Source organism: Bubalus kerabau, chromosome 8 (assembly GCF_029407905.1).
Source record: "Bubalus kerabau isolate K-KA32 ecotype Philippines breed swamp buffalo chromosome 8, PCC_UOA_SB_1v2, whole genome shotgun sequence".
NCBI lineage: Eukaryota > Metazoa > Chordata > Mammalia > Artiodactyla > Bovidae > Bubalus > Bubalus kerabau.
In genome coordinates, this window is record NC_073631.1 from 63300845 (window position 1) to 63325133 (window position 24289).

A 24289-nucleotide genomic window follows, 5' to 3' on the forward strand; every position below is an offset into this window, starting at 1 on the left:
AGTCTCTATGTGAAAAAAGCATTTATTCCACCAAGTAGAAGTTCCTTCATGTCAATTAGCTGATTCATCTGGATAGACATATTTATGGAAGAGAAGACGTGTATAAAAGAAATGTTTCTCTGGCAGTTATCTTTAAATCAACTCTTAAGGAAAACACCTGTTCTAATTGCCAGTGTGTTTTTTCTCTTGCTCACTACTTCACTTGTGCTAAGAGGGTTAGTCCTCCCAGCAAGACTAACAGCTTCTAGAGATAAGGCCCAGAGGTCCAAGTGCAGGGCAGGTGCTCCAGTGAAAAATGAGGATGTAGATGAACTTTCTAATACATTGTAAGTTTTTTTTTTTTAATTGAGATATAATTGACATAACTTTATATGGTGGCTCAGATGGTTAAGAATCTCCCTGCAATGTGGGAGACCTGGGTCTGATGCCTGGGTTGGGAAGATCCCCTGGAGAAGGGAATAGCTACCCACTCCAGTATACTTGCCTGGATATTTCCATGGACAGAAGAGCCTGGCAGGCTACAGTTCATGGGGTCGCAAAGAATTGGACACGCCTGAACGACTTTTCACTTTCATGCATTGGAGAAGGAAATGACAACCCACTCCAGTGTTCTTGCCTGGAGAATCCCAGGAACGGGGGAGCCTCATAGATTGCTGTCCCTGGGGTCGCACAGAGTCGGACACGACTGAAGCGACTTAGCAGCAGCAGCAGCAGAACGACTTTCACTCACTCACCATTAATTTCAGGTGTACAGCATAATGATTCGATATTTGTATATACTGTGAATTGATAACCACAATAAGTCTAAGTGAATGCTAAGTGAAATAAGTCAAAGATAAATACTGCATGTTTCACTTATATGTGAAATCTTAAGAAAAAAAGAAACAAAGCCTAAGTCCCTAGTTACAGAGAACAGATTAGACTGGCAGTTGTCAGAGGTGGGGAGTTAACATCCCTTATCTACGTAATTACAAATATTTTTTTCCTAGCAATTTTCAAATAGTATTGTTGTTGTTCAGTCACTAAGTCATGTCCAACCCTTTGTGACCCCATGGACTATAGCACGCCAGGTTTCCCTGTTGTTCACTATCTCCTGGAGTTTGCTCAAATTCATGTCCACTGAGTCATATAGTATACAATACAGTATTATGGACTATAGTTACCATGCCATAATGACACGTCCATGACTTACTTATTTTATAACTGGAAATTATCACTTTGACTCCCTTCACCCATTTTGCCCACCCTGTAACTCCCCCCTTCTGACAATTGCCAGTCTAATCTGTTCTCTGTATCTATGAACTTAGGTTTTTTGGTTTTTTTTTTTAAGATGCCACATGTAAGTGAAACATACAGTATTTATCTTTGACTTATTTCACTTAGAAAAATGATGCAGTAAACATGGAGGTACATCTATCTTTTCAAGTCAAGTGGTTTCATTTTCCTCGGGTAAATACCCAGAAGTGGGGTTGTGGTGTCATATGCTAGTTCTACTTTTAATTTTTGAGGAACCTTCATGCTATTTCCTATAGTGATTGCACCAATTTACATTCCCACCAGCAGTGCGCTGGAGTGCCCTATTCTGCACCTTTTTGCAATCACTCTTAATTTTTTTATCTTTTTATGATAGCCAATGGAAACAGGTGTGATGCATTATGTCATTGTGGTTTTACTTTGGATTGCCCTCATAATTAGAGATGTTGAGCATCTTTTCATGTACCTCTTGGCCATTTTTCTTTTAAGGAAATCTCTTCTCAGGACTTCTGCCCATTATTTTTCCATTGGATTGTTTGGTTTTTTCCTGTTGACTTGCATGAGTTCTTCATATATTTTAGATATTTACCGCTTATCAGATACATGATTTGTAAATTATTTGTACATCAGTTTTTGTCATTCAGTATGTTGCTTTTTCATCTTGTTGGTGATTTCCTTTGCTGTTCAGAAGCTTTTTAAAGTAGTCCCACTTGTTTATTGTTTTATATTTGTTGCCTTTGCTTTTAGTGTCAAATCTAAACAGTCCCAGAAAGACCCATGTTAAAAAGCTTACTGCCTATGTTTTCTTCTGGAAGTTTTATGGTAATACTTTCAAAGTTCTGATTGTTTAATTTCCTTCTCTTTCATTTGTCATCCATACTAACTCATCTAGAGAGATCAACCTAAAATCTAGTTTTTCTCCTAGTGCAAGAAGGAAGAGATAGGCTAGAAGGGAGAAACCTATACTGGGAGTCAAGCTCAAACCCATTCTTTCTCTAATATGTTCTGTTGGGTACTTTCACTTCCAACACCGAGGCCAGATCCTGCTTTTCTAAGGCTTCTATCTGGTCTCCTCTCATAACTGGGCAATTTCTCTTAGGATTGTAACAGTTTAGTTTCTAGGAGTGGTTCTGGATGGTCTTGTGAGTTCCAGAGCTCAGTTGTAGATGTCTGGGACTCTTTGTAACTCTGCTTCTGTGCTAGGGCAGCCTGATGCTGTGGCTTAGGTGAACATCCATTCAGGACATTATGGGAACACAAGAATTGATAGTGGAACATGAGCAATTATTATCTCTGTTCTTCCCTTTTTTTAAAAAAAAAAAGATGATACAAGTATCTCATAGTAGACATGAAATAAATAGCCGTTGATTGACTGCAGTTTGTAAAATAGAGCAAGGAAAGAAAGATGGACTGAGATTTATTTGTACTGTGGGAGGAAGAAAGGGACAGTGTCTCTTATCTTTGAAGAAAAAAGTGGACACTTAGTTTTAGTTTACAGATATATTCTGACTATTGCTTCAAGCCCTATTATGATTAAAATAGCCACTGCATTCATTTAAAAAGTATGTATTGAACACATTTTACATACCATGCACTGTTCTAGGCACTGATGATGAATAAAACTTAAAATACTATGAATAAAACTAAAATACAATCAGAGGATGCCCACTCCTCTGATGCATATGTTCTCATGGGTGTGGGTGGAGACAGGAGACTTTTTAAAAAATGACAAGGTATTTTTTTTTTCAGATTGAAGTAAAGACTCCAAACGAAATAAGTGAGGTAATGTGATAAAGATTTGTGAGCAGAGTGTGATAGGCAGGCATGACTATGGAGCTCAGTCTGCTAGGGTAGCCATGTAATTTAGGTTCAAGAATGGGTCAGAAATTATGACTTGACTTGTTTTAAATTTCCAAATAAACAGATATAGAGGAAATAAGGCTGCAGGAGAGTGGACACGGTTTCCAGAACTGGGGGCCTATGGCCCTTCTTCTCCAGTTATGAGTGCCCCAAGAAACAAACTTATACTCCTCTAAGGGTCTGAGTTTGTGCTACTCAAGCTCAATATCTGAGTTCTGGGTCTTTACATTGGGATTGTGCCAGCTCTGGGACAATCTGCATCTCTCTGCAAGGCCCCGGATGTCCATCTGTGGTCAAGATTGCTGTAAAGCATCAGGAAGTGTCTTTCTAAAGGGGTGATATTCATGCCAAGGCTGAAGAATAACAAGGAGGCAGATCATAGCACTGCAGCAAAAGGCACAACCAGTACAAAAGCCTTGGAGCTTGAAGAACTTTGTATGATAAGTGACAAAAGGGAATAGGAGAGTGAACTGGGGCGTTGGGGGAGTATCAGATATGATGGTAGAGGTTGGCCATGGCCATGTCGGGAGTCTTTTAAACCATGATAGGAATTGGGATTTTCTTCTAAGTACATGGAATGCCACTGTTTTAACCCAGGGTCTGTGAATTTGTATAGGAAGAAAGTTATAACTGTATGACAAAAAAGTCACATTATTTCAATGAGACTGTAGACAACAAGCCATGCTAGTTTAAATAATATCTGTGTTTGTGTTACAGGTAGAAATGATAGATATTTCCATTTATTGCTATTATTGCAATGATCTCAAAATGTCATTTATGATAATTACATTAATTATAAATTACAGTAGTTATTAGCACTTATAATGTATCTTGTTATTTTACACATTAATAAAGGTGCCAGTGAACTACAGCCTGTGGACAAAATCCAGGTTGCCACCTAGTTTTGTAAATGAAACTTACTGGATTACAGCCATGCCCACTCATTTATGTATCACAGTTGCAACAGAAAATTTCTTCCCTTGCAATGCTTAAAATAGTAACTGGCTCTTGATGGAAAAAGTTTGCTGATAACTATACTGAAAAAGATTGAGAGCAGGAGGAGAAAGGGACGACAGAGGATGAGATGATTGATAGCATCATCGACTCGATGTACATGGGTTTGGGTGGACTCCGGGAGTTGGTGATGGACAGGGAGGCCTGGTGTGCTGTGGTTCATGGGGTCGCAAAGAGTTGGACTTGACTGAGCGACTGAACTGAACTGATACTGAAAAAGTAGCATATATATTACTATGATACAATTCAAAAACTTGGATAACTATTTGTTTCTTTGCAAGCTTCTGTTTTTTATTTTATGCATTTAAAAATGTTATTTGTAGAAGTGATCCATAGGCTTCACTAGACTTCCAAAACATCCATGACAGGGGGCAAAAAGAAAAGAGATTCTTTAAATTTCTGCCTTACAGGATCTCAGGCAGGGGAACCTAATGGCCTGAACTGCATTTCCTCTGCCTGAGCTTCTCTTCCCGCTTCTTGATCTGACAGATTTTTCATATTTCCAGTACCCAGTACCCAAGCTGCCTCTTCTTTGTGAATGATGTATCGAGTCCTTACCCAGTGCCAGGCAGAGCCTTTATTAGCACTGTCTAATTTAATCCCATGACAACACCATACGGTCTAGGTGTGACGATCTTCCTTGTAGCAGTGAGGGGGGCTCGGAGGAGCTGTCATGCCCATGTATTAATTGACCGGATGTTCACTGAGCACCTGCTATGTGCCAGGCTCTGTGCCAAATGCCCAGGTGACAAAGCTGTCAGTAGTGATGCCGAGGTTTGGATCGGTCCCATCTGATACCAGTGTTAGGGTGGCTCAAATCACAGCAGGTTGTGTGCGAGATGCCAGACACCACACTGTCTCTTTGAAACCAGCAGCAAGCTCAGTTACTCTTCCTTTTCTGGTGTTTCCATCCCACTTTATTCAGTAGCTGTCCTCTTCACCATAAAGGTTTGCGTCTCGTTCTCACTCCATAGTCTGTTGTCTGCCTTGGCTTTGCCTAGAATAGGCCATAGAGTCTGTATTTTCCTAGCTGTAGCAGCATTCTTGGGCTTCCCTGGTGGCTCAGTGGTAAAGAATCTGCCTGCCAGTGCAGGAAATGGGGGTTTGAACCCTGGGTCGGGAAGATCCCCTGGCGAAGAAAATGGCAATCCATTCCAGTATTCTTCCCTGAGAAATTGCATGGGCAGAGGAGCCTAGGGCTACAGTCTGTGGGGTCACACAAGAGTCAGACATGACTTACGTGACCAAAGAAAAACAAGCAGCATCCTTAGTGATGCTTGTCAATGCCACTGGAATGGCCCTTTAAAATCTTTTCTTTTTTACAAGCATGAACTTCTTTCCTGTAAGTGCAGCTCTCTTGTCCAGCACTTTGTGGATTTCTGAGACCACTGAGATTTGCCCTTCACAATCCAGGTTTAAACATTTACACATGCCATCTGATTGGGGGTTATGTTAAAATTGATAGCAGGAGGGGCTGGCAATGAAATCTCTATCTCAAATAGATAGAAAAAAGGGACCGTCGGGGAGGCCTGATCTACGTGGTTTACCCTAGCTTGTGCAAATCTTTCTGTCCAAAACCATGGCGATTGCTTTGTCCCCTAGAAACAACCAATGTTCATTAGCTGGGGTGGGCAAATACTCACAATATCAGCCATTTTTAAAAATTTCTTTTCTTTTTTTCACATGTTGTAAGTGAAGAACATTGTTATCCAATTGTTACTGGATCTACCTGGACATCAGCATTTTATCAGTTTATACACACATAATATATTCCATCAATTTGGACTCATACTGCAATACTGTTATGCAACCTACATTTTTTATGTGCTAACTTAAAAATAATTCAGGAGGCTGCATATTAGAAAAGAGTTTTTTGGGGTCTTAAGATTTGCAATTCAGAAGACACAGGTTTGGGGTAAACACGAAAGAATATTCCAAGGAAGAGAGTCAGGAACTTTTAAAGACAAAAAGCCACAAGGTTGTTAAAAGTTGCTTGGTGAGGACTTTGCTGGTGGCGCTGTGGATAAGACTCCATACCTGCCAATGAAGGGGACAGAGGTTTGATCCCTGGATCAGGAGGAATCCACATGCCATGGAGCAACTAAGCTGGTGTGTCACGACTACTGAAACGTGTTTGCTGTAGGGCCTGCAAGCCACAGCTACTGAAGCCCATGTGCCTAGATCCTGTGTTTCGCAACAAGAGAATTCACTGCAATGAGAAGCCTGTGCATTGCAACTACAGAGTAGCCCCCACTCTGCACAACTAGAGAAAGATCCCACTCACAGCAGTGAGGACCCAACGCAGCCAAAAAAAAAAAAAAAAAGTGCCTGGTGGAGAATTGCCATTGACTCACCTGAATCAGAAAATATTTGTCCTTACAGAATCCCAGGTTGTTTTAGGATAGGGTTCCAAAAAGTAGATAGACCATCACAAGTTATTTTAGGGGAAGGGTTGAGGGTGGATGAGGCCTGTGGACTTCTTTGTATAATAGTAATAATAATGGTGATGATAATAATAACAATGATGAAAGAGAACCGCCTTTTGATGACCGGGCAGGATCATTCCAGTGCTCTCTGTTGGTGAAGTTTAACATTCTCCTAGATGGCAAAAGGGAAATGGTTGCAGGGCCCAGCTCCAATATGCAGTTGGGCCAAGAATGTTGGATTTCGGGTTGAGAGACAGTAAATGAGTAACTAAAGTATCTGGGCTTGCTTTTAGTTGTTTTCTCTCTGTTACAAATGATGCCTCGGTGGACATCTTTCATAAAATGTTTGCCTTTCTGGTGTTTCCAAAGGAAAAAACTTCATAGAATTTGATTTTGATTTTTAAGGCTTTTGCTAAACATGATAAAATCACCCATGAAAAATGTGTCTCTGTTCACTGTCCTTCAAGTCATGTGTAGGAAGAAAGACACAGATTTTTGTCGCAGAACTTATTACTAGTTTTTCAGTTCTTGGGTGTCTTTATTGGATTGTTAACTTGGAGACAGGAGATGCTCCCAGGCAGGAGTCCTGTGGTTGGAATCCGGGGTCTAATGTAGTGAGTGCCAAGCCCTGCAGAGATGGAAGCAGCTGTGTATTGCTGCAACCCTCCACCACCTTGCCCAATCTCCTTAACTTACTCTCCATTCTAATTCACTGCTGCTGACAGATTTATTTCTCTGAAACATTCCCTCCGTCATAATGTTCAAAAGCCTTAAATGTTTTCTCTTTGTTTATTGTATTGAGATGTTGCTAGTGCCTACCCCACTGTCTGTATTACCAAAATTATCCCCCTCACTTTCTGTGTTCAAGGGGACTGACTACTCTGACTTCAAGGTTGATTCACCATCTACAATCAGTCCAGTTCAGTTCAGTTCAGTCGCTCAGTCATGTCCGACTCTTTGCAACCCCATAAATCACAGCACGCCAGGCCTCCGTGTTCATCACCAACTCCCGGAGTTCACTCAAACTCACGTCCATAGAGTCAGTGATGCCATCCAGCCATCTCATCTTCTGTCGTCCCCTTCTCCTCCTGCCCCCAATCCCTCCCAGCATCAGAGTCTTTTCCAATGAGTCAACTCTTCGCATGAGGTGGCCAAAGGACTGGAGTTTCAGCTTTAGCATCATTCCTTCCAAAGAACACCCAGGACTGATCTCCTTTAGAATGGACTGGTTGGATCTCCTTGCAGTCCAAGGAACTCTCAAGAGTCTTCTCCAACACCACAGTTCAAAAGCATCAATTCTTCGGTGCTCAGCTTTCTTCACAGTCCAACTCTCACATCCATACATGACTACTGGAAAAACCATAGCCTTGACTAGATGGACCTTTGTTGGCAAAGTAATGTCTCTGCTTTTGAATATGCTATCTACATAGTGACCTTTTATTACTTCTTAACAGATTGGACTCAATCAGTTCTTTCTCTAGGATGTTAGAGGGACAGAGACATGGATTGGGTTCTACCCTGAGCTTTTGGTCCTAGGGCCCGGACCTAGGACCGGCAAAGGTAGATGTGTCTCACTCTTGCCATATGAAATTAGCTGAGAAAGCAAGCATCTTCCCTGGCTTTCTAAAAGGTGCCTCTTTCCAAGCAGCAGTGAAATCTAGTAGTGCCTGTTCCTTTAAGATAAGCATGGTCTTTTCCAGAAAACATTGTTCTTTGTCTCCTACAAGCAGTTGATGAAAATGAAAAGGGGGACAGGCATTCTCCTCTGGCTCCTCCCCTGGGATCACTACATCCCACAGATTCCCTGGGCTCCTGAGGACTGTCTACCAGCTTTTCTCCACTCCTTTTACCCAGATCTTATTACAGGTAGAAAGAGAACAAAGCATTCTGATGGAACAGGCCCTCCCCTATCATGGTCTGTGTTTACATAGGACAGATAAGTAATTAGCTAAATATTCCTTATCACCTGTCTTGTCTATCTTCTTTTGCTTTGGGGAATTGTGTGAATGGTACATGGGTGTTATGAAAAATAAATTGATTAAAGAAAGACAGTAACTGAGAATAGAATCTAGTTAGTGGCATGAAAAAAGAGTGGAAAGAAGTCAAATCCAGATCCTTCCATCCATGGATGATGATGAATTGCTAAAACTATATGGAGCTGGGGCGTGGGGCTGGGAAGGAACATGGTCCTTGATGGTAAGGACCCCAGGGAAATCTGCAATATTAGTTATGGGAAATGTGCATTTAGAAGAGTTTGCCACCCTTTCTTTCTTATTCTTTTTCCCCACCTCACCTCTCAGCCTTTTTATCCTGGCCTTTAGGGGTTCAGGTTTATTTTAGGGTATTTCTGTCCTCCTCCTCAAATGTTAGACCTGTAGTCCTCTGTCTAGAGGCATTGCTCTGTAACCTAGCAACCGGCATGTCATATGTGGTCCTCAGTTATTTCCCTCAGCCCAAAGATTTGAAGATCATGCAAATGGACACATAAAGGATAGAAAGAGTCAGGTTTACAGTGAAAAATCAGCCTCTGTGATGACTGAGTAATGGATGCAAAGAACAGCGTTATTTCCTAGTTTTATTTCCAAAGTAAGGACTCCATCACATCAGGGGAGAGAGATAGTGACAGACAAAGGCAGAACCAGAGAAAAGATCCTGGAGCTGCCTGGACTTGCGGGGTCTGGTTGTGAGTGCCCCCTCCCCCTCTGACCTCCTGCTTTCCTTTCTCAGTCACAGGAAGGGGGTAGAATTTGGAATTTTTGACCAGGGAATAATTCTTAATATTGCTTGGCTACATAGAAAGTTGGCCTACTGAGATAAACAAATTTCAGAAGGCGAAATATGACAACAGTGACATTTTCCTGAGGAATCTTATTATCCGATCCACACAGAGGCCGAGTCACTGAGCTGGTTCTGTGAAGAAGCACAAAGACATCCTATGGAGATGCTTGTGAATGTCAGGGGCTAGTACAGTCTGCCACTGCTGGGTGGCAGGAGCTGTGACAGCGGGGTTTAGCGGCTTTCACTGGGCCCCTTGTCATTCTTCCCGTACATTGTGTGCTGTTACTTTAGGACATTCTCTGCAGAAATGTTCTTTCTGCTGCTCTCTTCTTCATTTTTGAGGAGCTGCCGTTAGTCTTGTTTGCCTTACTTTATTACCTTGAAATTCCAAACACTGACTCTAAATGTGCTGCCTGGTCTTATGAATTAGACCGGGATGATTCTAAACTTTACTGTGCGTCAGAATTATTTGCAAGCACAGTGAAAATGTAGCCGCTGAGGCCCCTGAGTGTGTGGCTTGGCGGGCTGGGGAGTCCCAGAAATCTGCATTTTAATACTCATGGTGATTCTCAAGCCAGTGGTATGAAGATCCCATGAGAATCAGGGATTAAAGACTGATTTCCCAGAGAGGGGCATGGGACAGTTTCTTGGCTCTGTGAGTTGATGAATACAGTCTTTAGTTTTGCAGAATCCCCCTCTCTGTTTGGAGGGAGGAAGTTCACTTTTTGTTGTTGTTGCTGTTCCTTCCCCCACATGCTTTTCTTTAAAGTGCATATCTTTTAAAAATTTTATTTATTTAAAAAATTTTTAAATTAAATTTTTTTAATTTGGCCGTACCACAGAGCATGTGGGATCTTAGTTCCCCAATAAGAGATCAAACTTGCAATTCCTGCATTGGAAGTGCAAAGTCTTTTTTTTTTTTTCCTTAATCCCTGAACCATCAGGGAAGTACCCCCGTCATGCACACACACATGCTTTTATAAGTCATTTAATGATGTTCCTTGTCTGGCTTGAGAAAAGTGCCTCTATTGAATGCTGCTGGATTGATCCTGTTGAAATCTGCTTACCAAAGATCACTGACATAACCTGTTGATCAGACAAAGCTGGCCTAGAATATTACTCACTTCACTAAGGAAGAATGGATCCATGCCAGCTAGGGCAGAGTATCGGCGGATGGAGGTGAATTGGTCAGCGTAAACTGGAGGGAATGGACAGGAGGTAGAGGGAGGCAGGCAATGGGCAGGATACGTAAGTAAAATCACACACACACACCACTTGCTGGATGCTTGGAGGACTGCATCAAAGAAGTCCCTTCTGAAACAGACGTAGAGGCCCTAGAGTATGATAAAAGAGTGGGTGCCAGGTCCTTAGCCTTTGATGTGGAGCATGCTGTGTGCCAGACCTCCCCTCAGCCGTGCTGATCTGCTGATGGAATAGGTGAATGGTTGATAGCATTTGTTATCCCGCTGGATATGTGCTGCTGACTTCCTGAAGTCTGAGACTCAGGATCGCCTAGATGGTGCTATTATTTTTACTGTCTGGATTACATATAGAGACTAGCTCAAAACAAGTAAGCTTATGCAGCAATGTGCTTTTCGGATGTTATTTTTGCACTTAATAATAAACAGCTAACTTTTTTCAGGAGTGTTTGCAAGGTGCCATTCTCTGTCCTAAGCACTTTAAATGGATTATTTCAGTTAATCCTCAGAACAGCCTTAGGAGACGGGTGCTGTCCTTATTTTACACACGAACAAGCGGACACAGAGGGCAGCTATGTCTCTTGTACCGGATTCCCCAGGTAAGAAGTGAGATGTGGGTCTAGTTCAGACTATCCTAGCTGGAAACCCAACTCGTCAGTGATGCCCTACACTGTCTGGATGAGATTTATGAAATAAGAATAAGTCCAAGCCTCTTCCTGTGTTTACATCCCAAGTTCGACTTCCTTGGAGAGCCAAAGGCGTTATCATCAGTCAGTGGCACGAGAGGTGGCATCCAGGGGATTTTCTTGATGGAAAAGTCTCCGAAGCAGATGTCTACCATTGGCTCTTTCTTTGAGTTTGATCTGCCCTTCTGTTGGGACCTTAAAGTTTTTAATGCATATATTTGTGGCTTTTCTATTTTTGTTGTTGTTGTTGTTTATCTATTGTTCCAAAATACTAAACACTGATTAAAAAATGTATTTGGGGGATAAGGAAGAGACAGAAAGCAAATCAGCTGCCGATTGAGAAGGAATGCATGCTGCTCTCAATGTAACAGTCCCATTTTGAATGAATTCTAGGCCAGGCACAGCTCATACGTCACATCTGGTTCTTGCTACATTCTCTAAGCAATGACTTGTTCTTCCCATTTTAGATTGGAGTGGTTGAATAGCTTGCGCTGAGCTTACAAGGTGGTGTGAGTCAGATGGAATTTGAACCCAGCCCTGCCTGTCAGTGGTTTTGACACTGCTTTTGTTTTAAATAAACAATCCTCAAGACTCTTTCTTCAGAGTACTCATTCTTGGATCCCAGAAAGTCAGGAGTCTGTGTGGAAGGAGTCAACATGGAGGTCACCCCAGCCATACTTCCACCCAGTGCCTCATGTCCAGGACATCCTGGGGAGCACCTGGGAATCTGCAGAGCATTTGTTAATACCACACTTACTTCTTTGCTCTCATATATGGCAGTCAGATGATGCGCTCGCCCCTCTAACGATAAATGCAAGGCCTAAGTTGTTTACCTTTTCCAGAGGGAGCACAGCCTCTGATGTCATCTGTCCCCCACCCTGGGGCGTTTGAGTCCCCCCTCCCCCTCCTTGATGTTGGGCAAATAACTTATCCTCTTGGCAGCTTTGGTTTCTTATCTTTAAAGTGAACATAAGATTATTATGATGGTTAAATAACCATTCCAACAAAACCCCAAATCCCTCACCCCAGTGCTTTTCAATAAATGTTAATTTACCGCTTTTATTAGGAATGCTTCATCACCACTACTAATTATCACAAGGAAAGATTATTGCTAAACCCTCCAGGCCTTTTTATACCCTCTTTTCCTGCTTGATTTGTTACTTGGGAAGAATAAACTAGGCCCCCTTTTCCTCTTGGGAAGGAACCCGCCTTGGGTCTTAACCTCAACAGGTATGCTAATCTGAGGGTTTAGTTAGCTGTCTGCTGGTTATCATTCTCAGCCCTGTGTTCCATAATCACTAATAAAGGAGATATTTTAGGCTTTCACCTTCTGACTCCTTTATTTCTTGATTCATATAAAACCTGAGCAGGAAAGACGTAGCTATCTATTTGGCTTTCTTAATATTCTATAATGAGTATTTGTGGTTTTCCTCTCCATTTCTCTTAGAGGCATAGAATTTTAGAGTTGAAAGATTTTTTAAAAAAAGACTGAAATTCATTTCACCATCATAACTGAACTGGGCTGCCCAGTGGTCATTCAGCCCTTGCCTACACACTTCCGGTAATGAAGACCTTGCTCTCTCAAGAGGTGGCCCAGGGTGTCTGGCTGGGGATGCTCTAAATTGGGCTGAAATCGCCCGAGGAAAGTTTGGATCCAGCAGTGTGGAGCTTTCAGGCCTGCTGAACTCAGTGTAAAATGTTCAGATTAGGATTTCTTTGGGAGAAAGTACTGGCCTGAGGCCTGCTCTCTTTCAGATAATTGTTCTAGAAAATTCATTTTCCAATAAGTCATCAGAATTGGCTGAGGGTGAGAGTGAGTATTCTGTGTTTATGGCATCTCATTCTGAGAAATTTCCTACTACTCCAATGTGCCTGCTGCATCCTGAGCAAATTCTAGCTTGTGGCTTGTCGGAAATGGTGCAGGAGATTGACCCAAAAGGCACTTTATTAACCTCCTGGCTCAGTGCTCCAGGGTGGGGGATGTGGTGGTGTGACTCCCAGAAGGTCAACTCCTGAAAGCTGAGCATGGTGCATACTCTGGTGGCAGAAGAGGAAACTGCCAGTGAAATTCTCCTTTGCATGCCAAAGATGCTAAGTGAAAGCTTCAGAACACTCACTTCCAATACACTTGCTGAGTGGAGATGGACCAATTTGGGATCTGCTCATATATGCTGTTTGTTCTTAACTTCAAGGCAACGTTCAATAGAAACCAGCAAATGTTAAGAAACCAGAAACCAGATTCCTTAACTTTTTTTTTCCCAAAAAAGAGAACAACTTTATTGAGATAATTCACAGACCAAAAATTCACCTGTTAAAGTGTTCAGTTTGTTGCTGCTGTTGTTGTTCAGTTGCTCAGTCATGTCCAACTCTTTGCAACCCCATGGACTACAGCACACCAGGCTTCCCTGTCCTTCACCATCTTCCAGAGCTTGCTCAAACTCATGTCCATCGAGTGGGTGATGCCATCCAACCGTCTCATCCTTTGTCGTCCCCTTGTCCTCCTGCCTTCAATCTTTCCCAGCATCAGGGTCTTTTCCAGTGAGTCAGCTTTTTATATCAGGTGTCCTAAGTATTGGAGCTTCATTATCAGTCCTTCCAATGAATATTCAAGGTTGATTTCCTTTAGGATTGACTGGTTTGATCTCTTTGCTCTCCAAGGGACTCTCCAGAATCTACTCCAGCACCGTAGCTCAAATATATCAATTCTTTGGTGCTCAACCATTTTTATTGTCCAGCTCTCACATCCCTACATGACTACTGGAAAAACCATAGCTTTGACTATATGGACCTTTGTAGGCAAAGTAATATATCTGCTTTTTAATATGCTGTCTAGGTTTGTCATTGTTTTTCTTCCAAGGAGCAAGTGTCTTTTAATTTCATGGCTGCAGTCACCATCTGCAGTGATTTTGAAGCCCAAGAAGATAAAGTCTCTCACTGTTTCCATTGTTTCCCCCTCTATTTGCCATAAAGTGATGGGACCGGATGCCATGATCTTTGTTGTGTGAATGCTGAGTTTTAAGCCAGCTTTTTCACTCTCCTCTTTCATCTTCATCAAGAGGCTCTTTAATTCATTGGCTTTTAATTTTTCAATTTGTTGGATTTCACTATATTCACAGATTTCTAAAATCATCACCACCATCAATTTTAGAGCATTTTCATCACCCCTGAAAAAAAATTCCTGTGCCGGTTAACACTCACTCCCAAATCCTCCTCCATCAGCCCTTTGAAACCATTAGTCTGCTTCCTTGTCTCTATAGATGGACCTCTTTCGACAAATGGAATCATAAAATACATAGCTTTTGCATCTCAATTCTTTCACTTAATGTTTTCAAGATCATGTGGTAGCATGAATCAATACTTTGTTTCTTTTAATGGCTTAGTAATATTCCATTGAATGGATTTACCATGTTTTGTTTATCCAGTCATCTGCTGATGGATATTTGGGTTGTTTATACCTTGGCTGTTATGAATAAAATTTCTCTGAATATTCAGGTACAAGTTTTTGTATGGTTATGTAGTTTCGGTTCTCTTGAGTATGTACATAGGAATGATTTTGCTGGATAATACTCCTTTTAATAATCTTTTAAACTTGCTTGTTTTGATTGCTATCCTTGTGTCCCATATATCTATTCTCTGGGTTCATATTCACTTCCTCTGTGGTGTATGCTGTCCATGATGATAGAAAGAAACAGAACAGAAATAGACTCACAGACATCAAAAGCAAACTTATGGTTACCATAGGGGAAAGGGAGGAGTGGAGGGATAAATTAGGAGTTTAGGATTAACATGTATACATTACTATATATAAAAATGGATAATCAGCAAGGACCTACTATATAGCACAAGGAGCTCTATACAATATTCTGTAATAACATATGTAGGAAAAGAATCAGAAAAAGAATATATGCATATGTATAACTGAATCACTTTGCTATACACGTGAAACTATCACAACACAATAAGTCAGCTATACTCTAAAATAAAATTAAAATTAAATTAAAAAAAAAGAATTGAAGGGGGAAATAAAGTTAATGCATCTGGGACCCAGTTTAAAGTCCTTTGTAGAAAGAATTAAAAATTATTCAAGTAAGAATAGACCGAATCATATGAATGCATATTATTTATATATAGACTCTCTGTTAGGTGATATGTGCCTTTGTGTTCTTCTTTCCCAAGCTTCCACTTGAAGATTTACAGTTTTTTTTTTCTTTTCCAGAATAGAAATGAAATAAAAAATGGCACTATCCTTCGATTAACCACATCTCCGGTAAGTTGATGCTTGTTTGTGGTTCTGTGATTTGCAGTTTGTTATACGTGATTATGGGATATTAAATTTTCAAGGTGACTCATGTGAAACAAAAGATTTTTGGAGTGTTCCCCTATTCTGGAGTAGCAGGAATGCCCCCCTTTGATTTCCTGGCACAGAAAAGGAAGTTTTTGTTCCAGGTTATGTGCAAGTAAATTCACTTTAAAGTTTGAATTTCGTGGTCATATCAACAATTCTCAAAACATAGATAGGATAACTCTACTCTGCGAATCGGTTTTACCTACCTACCCACAGATCCACCTAAGACTATCTGAACAAACAAAGGGAACACAACTAGAGACAGCCTGTTAAACTTCCCTTGAAAGTCAAAAGGTGTGTGTCTGTGTATGGAAGAGTGAAAATGTTTAAGTATTTCCTAAGGTTTGGTCAGTTATCGTGATGATTCATCAAATATATAGTATAGAAATATTTGCCACTTCTGTTGTTTCACTGACAGCTGATTCTAGAAAAAAACCCTTTTAAGTTTTCCAAATAAAAACTGCTAAACAAAATGCTACAGTATATTTATATTACTGTAGCCAACTGTATTGCTTAACTTGATCTTTCGTACTTGCTTATGGAGACTTTGGGTAGTAACATTAGCATATTTAAACTATGTTTTTTTCACAGTGCATTTTATCACTTTCCTAAAAAATAATCTGCACAAAATACACCAAGTGTTACTATTTTCACTCTGCATATGTGATGAAAACTGTGTCTAGCTCTCATTTTCAGTTTCCACTGAAGCCATGTGCTAGGCTAAAAATAAATTTAAAAATTGGGAAAAGCATCTGGCTAAAATTAAATTGTGGGTACTGTAACCACCACAAATTCTTCTTGTTGAAAATTACATTAGAGAGGCTTACAAACACCTAAACATTTTACCCAGTAACATCTTGAGCATAAACACAGTGATGGGCTCAATAGAATACGCTGCTGGAGTTGGCTAAACTGGCTTTTGGTACCTTCTTTCCCACTTAAGGGAAATTACCATTCACACTCATTTTTCAGTGACTCCATGTTGAGCCAAGACATTTTTGTCTGCCTTAGCACTGACCTTACTTCAGTTAGCATGAATTCACATTAATTTGACTTTTAGAGACCATGGTTTCATTTGGGTTTTGTAGTTCCTATATGTCCTGTTGAAATTATTCATCTGGTTGATGGGAAGAAAGAGCATACCTTACTTTTGTTTCATCTCAGAATTAGAAAGGCACCATTTTTTTTTTTTTTTTAATCTACGCCTTGGCTTCATGAACAAAATTTCTGCAGTGCCAAGCTACTGCTTGCAAGAAGGTTAGTGTTTGTCAGGGTGAAGTTTCTCAGCATCCAGAAAGCCAACGTGCTGACACTGTGGGGTGACTTGGCCTCACTGGGGACACTGGAGCTTGTGCCCTTCGTGTACCCAGCACAGTGAAGGGAGATGTGCAAAAACCAGTGCACAAAAACAACAGTATCCAATAGAGTCCCCCTGCAAGAGACTAGTTTACATTTGCCAGAGAATAGTGGTCCCCAAAGTTGAATCATTGGGAGAACTTTAAAAATGCTGATGTCTGGGCCTTCAAAGAAAAGCTGAATAATGACGTCTTAGAATAGAGTCCAAGCTCCTGCACTTTAAGTAAGCACTTTATGGTTTGACTGTAGCCATGGAGTCTAGCATTGGGAATTACTCTATAAGCAAGACATATTGGATCTTTAAACTTTGTTTGTTGCTGGTAGATTTTCTTTTTAAAGATTTTGTGTTTGACTGAAAAAATATGGGTCAGCATATGCTAACTCTTTCACTTCTTATATACACAATAAAAATATATTTTTGAGAACTGTCTCTATTGAATTTGCAAGGAGGTGTTAGAGTACCATAGAGAAACCAGCAAATGGTGGTGTGCTAACTTTTACAAGTTATTGTATCTACCTCAGCTGAACTCTTTCTGTAGCCACAGTACTCACACTCGCCCACACTCATAGACACATGCATGCACACACTCTTGTTTTAGGTAATGTGCAGCTCATGTCCACTCTATCAATGGCATTTTCATGGATTTATTTTCAGTCTTACTCTGTTATAAAACTATTCTTTCTGGATTATTCCTAACAAAATAGGGCATTAATAATAAAAGATTAAAAAAAAACTGCATAGTTATTCTTTTAATAGCCCAACACTTGGCATATGGTCTTCCTCTATGTTGCATATCTTCAGACAATCTCTCTACTGACCGTCTTAAATATATATCTTTTTTAGATGTCATATCCTTATCTATCTCCCCAGTGGTATGAAAACATAGCCATGAACCCACCCTGGAAATGTGTGTGAATATGTGTGAGTTTTTGAGCATTTAAAGGTTTGAAGACCTTCAGATTATGCTGCTAAGTAGTATTTCCTTGTATCTGTCATGATAATATTAATAATAGCTATGGAAATCTAACCTGAGGTCACATGTTGCATGAAGCATGTTTTACATAAATTTTGACTACTGTTCCTGTTATTATTAATAGAGGAAGCCTAGGTTTCCAGACCATTGTTTTCACATTCCTGAAATTTTTGTTTTGGAAAGTTTTTATAGTAAATATATTTGTAGTTTTGGAGTATGGAAAGCAATTCTAAGTTCTAAATAGGACACAAAACTCAGAAGTTACAAAGAAAAAGATTAATAAATTTGATTACCAAAAATAAAAACAACACCACAGAAATTTTTGGGGGGAAAATTCCAGAAACAAAGTAAAAAATAGCAAATTAAGAAAAACTATTGGCAATGTAAGTAATAAATGGAGGGTTAATTCCTCAAATTGCAGGATCCCTTGTGAATAAATAAACTGCCCCCAAAATAGATGGTCCAAAATCTATAAACAAAAATGATCTCTTTCTCTCTGTCTATAAATCTATATATTTATCTATCTTATCTTGCCAAGCAGGATCTACATAGACCTATATATGCTATATACCTATAGCTGTGAAAGAAGAAATTTAATCTTCCTCTCAAAAAAGAGATGAAAATGTACACTTCTTGATAATCAAGGCACGAGGCAAAGATGCTGTGGGGTCAAAAGTATAAATTGGTACAGCCTTTTTGGAGGGCAATTTAGCTGTATTCACCCAAGCTTAAAATGCATGTGTCTTTGTTCTGACAATTTTACTGCTGGGAATTTATCCAATAGATAGTCTCACAAAAGCACTGTAGGATACACACACAGACACACAGACACAGACACACACACACCCCATACACATCCATAGGGCTGTATGCATCATTGCTTTCAATAATCAAAAGCTGGAACCTATTAACTATCAGTTGGGACTAGTTAAATGCATTAGGTGATAACTGTGTGACAGAATACTGTGTAGGTGTGAAAAAGAATGTGGCATGTGCTGCATCAGAGGCACCTCAGAATTGTGTTAAGTGCCAAAGCAGGTTGCAGAACATGGTGTGTAGAGTCATCCCCCTGATGCACAGGGAAAATAGGTATATGTCAATAAAAGAATAGAAATGGTTCTCAAGGAATACCACAAGAAACTTTTAGCATTATGCTAACTCTATTTTTCACTTTATAACTTCTGATAATACATATTTCTGTACCATGTGCTGCTGTTATTTTATTTTATTTTGGCTGCACCCTGCTGGACTCAATAAGCCAGCTAATTTGGAAAACTCAGCAGTGGCCACAGGACTGGAAAAGGTCAGTTTTCATTCCAATCCCAAAGAAAGGCAATGCCAAAGAATGCTCAAACTACCGCAAAATTGCACTCATCTCACACGTGAGTAAAGTAATGCTCAAAATTCTCCAAGCCGGGCTTCAGCAATACGTGAACTGTGAACTTCCAGATGTTCAAGCTGGTTTTAGAAAAGGCAGAGGAACCAGAGATCAAATTGCCAACATCTGCTGGATCATGGAAAAAGCAAGAGAGTTCCAGAAAAACATCTATTTCTGCTTTATTGACTATGCCAAAGCCTTTGACTGTGTGGATCACAACAAACTGTGGGAAATTCTGAAAGAGATGGGAATACCAGACCACCTGACCTGCCTCTTGAGAAACCTGTATGCAGGTCAGGAAGCAACAGTTAGAACTGGACATGGAACAACAGACTGGTTCCAAATAGGAAAAGGAGTATGTCAAGGCTGTATATTGTCACCCTGCTTATTTAACTTATATGCAGAGTACATCATGAGAAACACTGGGCTGGAAGAAGCACAAGCTGGAATCAAGATTGCTGGGAGAAATATCAATAACCTCAGATATGCAGATGACACCACTCTTATGGCAGAAAGTGAAGAGGAACTAAAAAGCCGCTTGATGAAGGTGAAAGAGGAGAGTGAAAAAGTTGGCTTAAAACTCAACATTCAGAAAACGAAGATCATGGCATCTGGCCCCATCACTTCATGGGAAATAGATGGGGAAACAGTGGAAACGGTGTCAGACTTAATTTTTGGGGGCTCCAAAATCACTGCAGATGGTGACTGCAGCCGTGAATTTAAAAGACGCTTACTCCTTGGAAGAAAAGTTATGACCAACCTAGATAGCATATTGAAAAGCAGAGACATTACTTTGCCAACAAAGGTCTGTCTAGTCAAGTCTATAGTTTTTCCAGTGGTCATGTATGGATGTGAGAGTTGGACTGTGAAGAAAGCTGAGCGCCGAAGAATTGATGCTTTTGTTTTTTTTTTTTTTTTTTTTTTTTTTTTTTTTTTTTTTTTAACTTTACATAATTGATGCTTTTGAACTGTGGTGTTGGAGAAGACTCTCGAGAGTCCCTTGGACTGCAAGGAGATCCAACCAGTCCATTCTGAAGGAGATCAGCCCTGGGATTTCTTTGGAAGGAATGATGCTAGAGCTGAAACTCCAGTCCTTTGGCCACCTCATGCGAAGAGTTGACTCATTGGAAAAGACTCTGATGCTGGGAGGGATTGGGGGCAGGAGGAGAAGGGGATGACAGATGGCTGGATGGTATCACCGACTCAATGGACATGAATTTGAGTGAACTCCGGGAGTTGGTGATGGACAGGGAGGCCTGGTGTGCTGCAATTCATGGGGTCACAAAGAGTCGGACATGACTGAATGACTGAACTAAACGAACTGAACTGTAGCATATGGGATCTTCCCTGATCAGCCATCGAACCTGTTCCTCTTGTGGTGGTAGCACGGAATCAGCCACTGGAGCACCAGGGAAGTCCTGGCTGATGTTATTTTTAATTAAATAAATCTGCAAACAAATTTCATAATATGACTACAGTATACGAGAGATGAATCATGACATTCAATGCTAAAACCATTCCAGTATTCCAAACTATTAGATTTTTAAGAGCCCTTTTATATATGACCTGAACTCTTCTTGCCTCTTATCCCTCATTTTGGCCCATGTGGACAAATTAAATAAAATTGCTTATCAAGTATCTGCTGTTGCTTCATCTGCTTTAAGTGCAACTCTGCCTTCTGCTCTCTTGCATTTGGGGAACTGATATTAGAAGCATCTGGGTTAAAGAGCCTGCTGCGCTGATTTGGGGGGCCAGTTACTGTGGCTAAAAGAAAAATAGTGTTACCTCAGTCACTCTGTGGATTCAGGTTGTCAGAGATTCTTAACTGTAAGACCGTTAGTGATTTTTTGAGCCAATTTCTTTCTCCTGAGCCGAGAAACCTAAAACAGATGGCAGGATGTCTTAAGTTCTGTTTATTGCTGTCGCCCTATGAGCTTAACACAGAGGGAAGCCAGTGGAAGCTTTTAGGCAGAGTGGGGGACAGGATCACTCTGGATGCTGCCCTGGAACAGACTGCCAGTGTCAAGGGGCTGGGTTAGGAGACGGGGTGGCAGTGCCAGTTGGAGATGATGGCGCGGGCTGCCTGTGTGTTCTGGACATGGAGGGTCTGAAGGAGTGTTGGAGGGCAGGCCCCAGCACTTCCTGATCCTGGGGCTGTGGTTCTCCTTGAGGGAGACTGCAAGGATGTCCCTGGTGTTTGGGCACAATCGACAGCAGTGCTGCTTACTGGAATAGAAAGTTTAGGAAGCGGGAAATGAAGAATTGGAGGTGCCTGTCCTGTGTCCATGAGGACACGTCAACCAGGCAGTTAGGAGTCTGTTAGGCACACTTAGGTGTGCTGAGGCCTGCTGAGAAGGTACGGAGGACCGGATGAGGGAGGTAGACACGGCGTCGTGGAGACGTTGTCTGGGTAGATGGGGGTGAGTATGGAAGCTCGTGGATGGAGGTGAGGAGGAGAATGTGAGGTGAGGTGAGTGACAATTTTAGACCCACTCTTAATTCCAGAACTGTTGTGGAGAATGGAAGCAGTGAAACGAGGGCCTGGCTCAAAGTGAATTGACTCAATGTGCAAAGGTGTGACAAATGTACACACCTTTTCATTTGTTTTTAAAACAGGGCCTGTTAGAGATGTTTGCAGCTGGACCTGATCTACTGCACAGAGAGAGACTGATGTACAAAAGAAAGGGGGACACAGTAGGGGCAGAATGCCTGAGAAGGTGAGAGGGTGACAGCTCTAGGGCCGGGATAAGGGAACGATTGACCTTGGACAGGAAACAGGGGTCAGGTGCACAGATTCAGAAAGAAGCAGAGCAGGAGCACAGAGGCCCCGGGGCCGTGTCCTTGCAAACAGGAAGCTGAAGGAACTCTGTGCTTTTTGAAATACGAAGATGCAGAAATTCCTGGCTGATTACTTTGATTTCCTCAATAAGATGTAAGGCAAGATCACCAGTGTGAGGGAAGCAGGAAATGAGGGGGTTTAAGGAAAGAAGAAAAGATGTGGAAGAGTCATTTCGGAGGGAGCTTCCTAGGTGGCGCTAGTGGCAAAGAACCCACCTGCCATTGCAGGAGAGTAAGAGACACACCTTCAATCCCTGGGTTGGCAAGATCCTTTGGAGGAGGGCATGGCAACTCACTCCAGTATTTTTGCCTGGAGAATCCTGTGGACAGAGGAGCCTGGCGGGCTGTAGTCCATAGGGTCACAAAGAGTCAGACATGACTGATGACTTAGTACGCATGCAGCAGACATTCCAGGGAAACTTGGTTGGCTTGCTGGGCAATACTGAGTGCACATTTGAAAATATCTGTGAGCCTATAGACTTTTTTGATTACTTCTTAGCTGGTATCATGGACCCAGAACAATTCGGGAAATTCCTTGGGAAAAGCTTTAATTAGGACCTTAAAGAACAGAGATGGTAAATACTTGGCACGCATCTACTGTGTATACCTATTCTGTGTCCACTGTGATCCCTCAGAGGCTATTTGCCTCTGAGCTTGGGCCCAAAACTTTCTCATCCCAGGACACTAGGCAGCCACACCATGCTATTTGAGTGACTCAAGATGAAACTTGTTTTCTCTCCTAGGACAATGCTGGAAAATAATACTTATTCTCTGATACAATCACCCACACAGCTATTAGAGTCTTTTTCAGTTGTTCTAACTGCTTGGAAAATCAAAACTAAGGCTATTTTATTTTTTAATAATGTAAAATTTCCCCCAAATATAAAGATATTACAGACTCATGGAAAATTTGAAAAGTGAAGCTTGCAACAAAAAATTATGCAGAACATTACAATTCATAAATAACAGTGGGCTATATCTTGATTTGTTTCCTTGGGTCATGTTTATGCAAATATGTGTGCATTTATATATTCATTGCTTCTAGTGTTTGAATATGAAAGCTATTTTAAGAGCGCCAAAGGTACCACACATTTGTCTAGATGTTTAAATTCATCCTATCAGTCAGGGAAGATCATCACCACCCAGGATTCCTCCAGCTCTGCTGCTTCTGCTCATGAACTTCTTAGGCCACCTGGCCCAGTCTGTTTGCCTGTCCTCACCTCCTTACACGCTCCCCTCTGCCCTCCAACCGCAGGCACACTGGTCCTCTTTCTGTCCCTGCAGACATCCCAGGCCTGTTCCTTCTGTTTTTCCTTTGCACCAACCGTTCGTGCTGCCCAACATACCTCCGTGAGGCCCCTCCCCAATGTGGCTGAGTTTTTGTGGATTGGACCCCTGCATCAATGTCGCTTTCTTAGGCTGCTTGTCCCTGAAAACCACATAATGTGAAGACACCTTATTATCTAGACATTCAGATCCTCCAGTATATTTTTATCTTGGATGTAGAAGCCAGGTGCCAATGCCTTAAAAATGAGAACTCTAATTCTAGGCAAAGCTGCTAATTTGGTTTTAAATTTTTTTTTTTTGTATTTGTGTTTGCTTGTTTAATTACTTTGTTTTAAAATCATGCTGTAAATAACTAATGCGCATGAAACACATGTTGTTGAAAAGTGGAATTTACAAGCTCCGTTGTGTTGTGCTGGAAGATTTTCAGTAACCCCGAAAGATTATTTGGGTGTCTAATGACGCTTTTGAACATTTTGTGTAGGCAGTTATTACTCAGAGTATTGACTGAACGGCTGAACATGCTGTATAAATTTGTGTAATTGCTTAATTAAGCAAATAGCTTTTTGTCATTTGTAGATAATAATTTTACTTAAAAAGTAAACATTCTCCCCCTTTTCCCCTCCACACTGCCATACCTGCTCCATTTCTGAGGTTTTACTGTTCTTGGGCTCTTGCTTCTCCTTGAGATGGGAATATGGGTCCTGTCAAAGAAAGGCAACTGATTTTTGTTGTGAAATTGACAAGCATTGCCTGAAGGTGAAGTCATTATGGTTGGAAACCTCCCGTGGTTTGTAATACTTAACTGAACTTGTGCATTTGGCCTTTGTTTCTTCCTTTCTCAATGAGATGGTGATTTTATTTATTTATTTTTTTGATCTGTGGTGGTTTCCTCTG

The 24289-nt window shown here is 41.0% G+C and overlaps 1 protein-coding gene across 4 annotated transcripts in view; it reads left to right on the top strand.

The window, feature by feature from the left end:
• ELMO1 (engulfment and cell motility 1) overlaps positions 1-24289 on the top strand; it is a 583566-nt gene that overhangs the window by 169850 nt on the left and 389427 nt on the right. For all 4 annotated transcript variants that reach the window (XM_055590394.1, XM_055590392.1, XM_055590395.1 and 1 more), the window contains one exon: positions 15434-15484. In XM_055590394.1, the coding sequence (XP_055446369.1) occupies positions 15434-15484 (51 nt within the window). The remainder of the gene's footprint in view (positions 1-15433; positions 15485-24289) is intronic.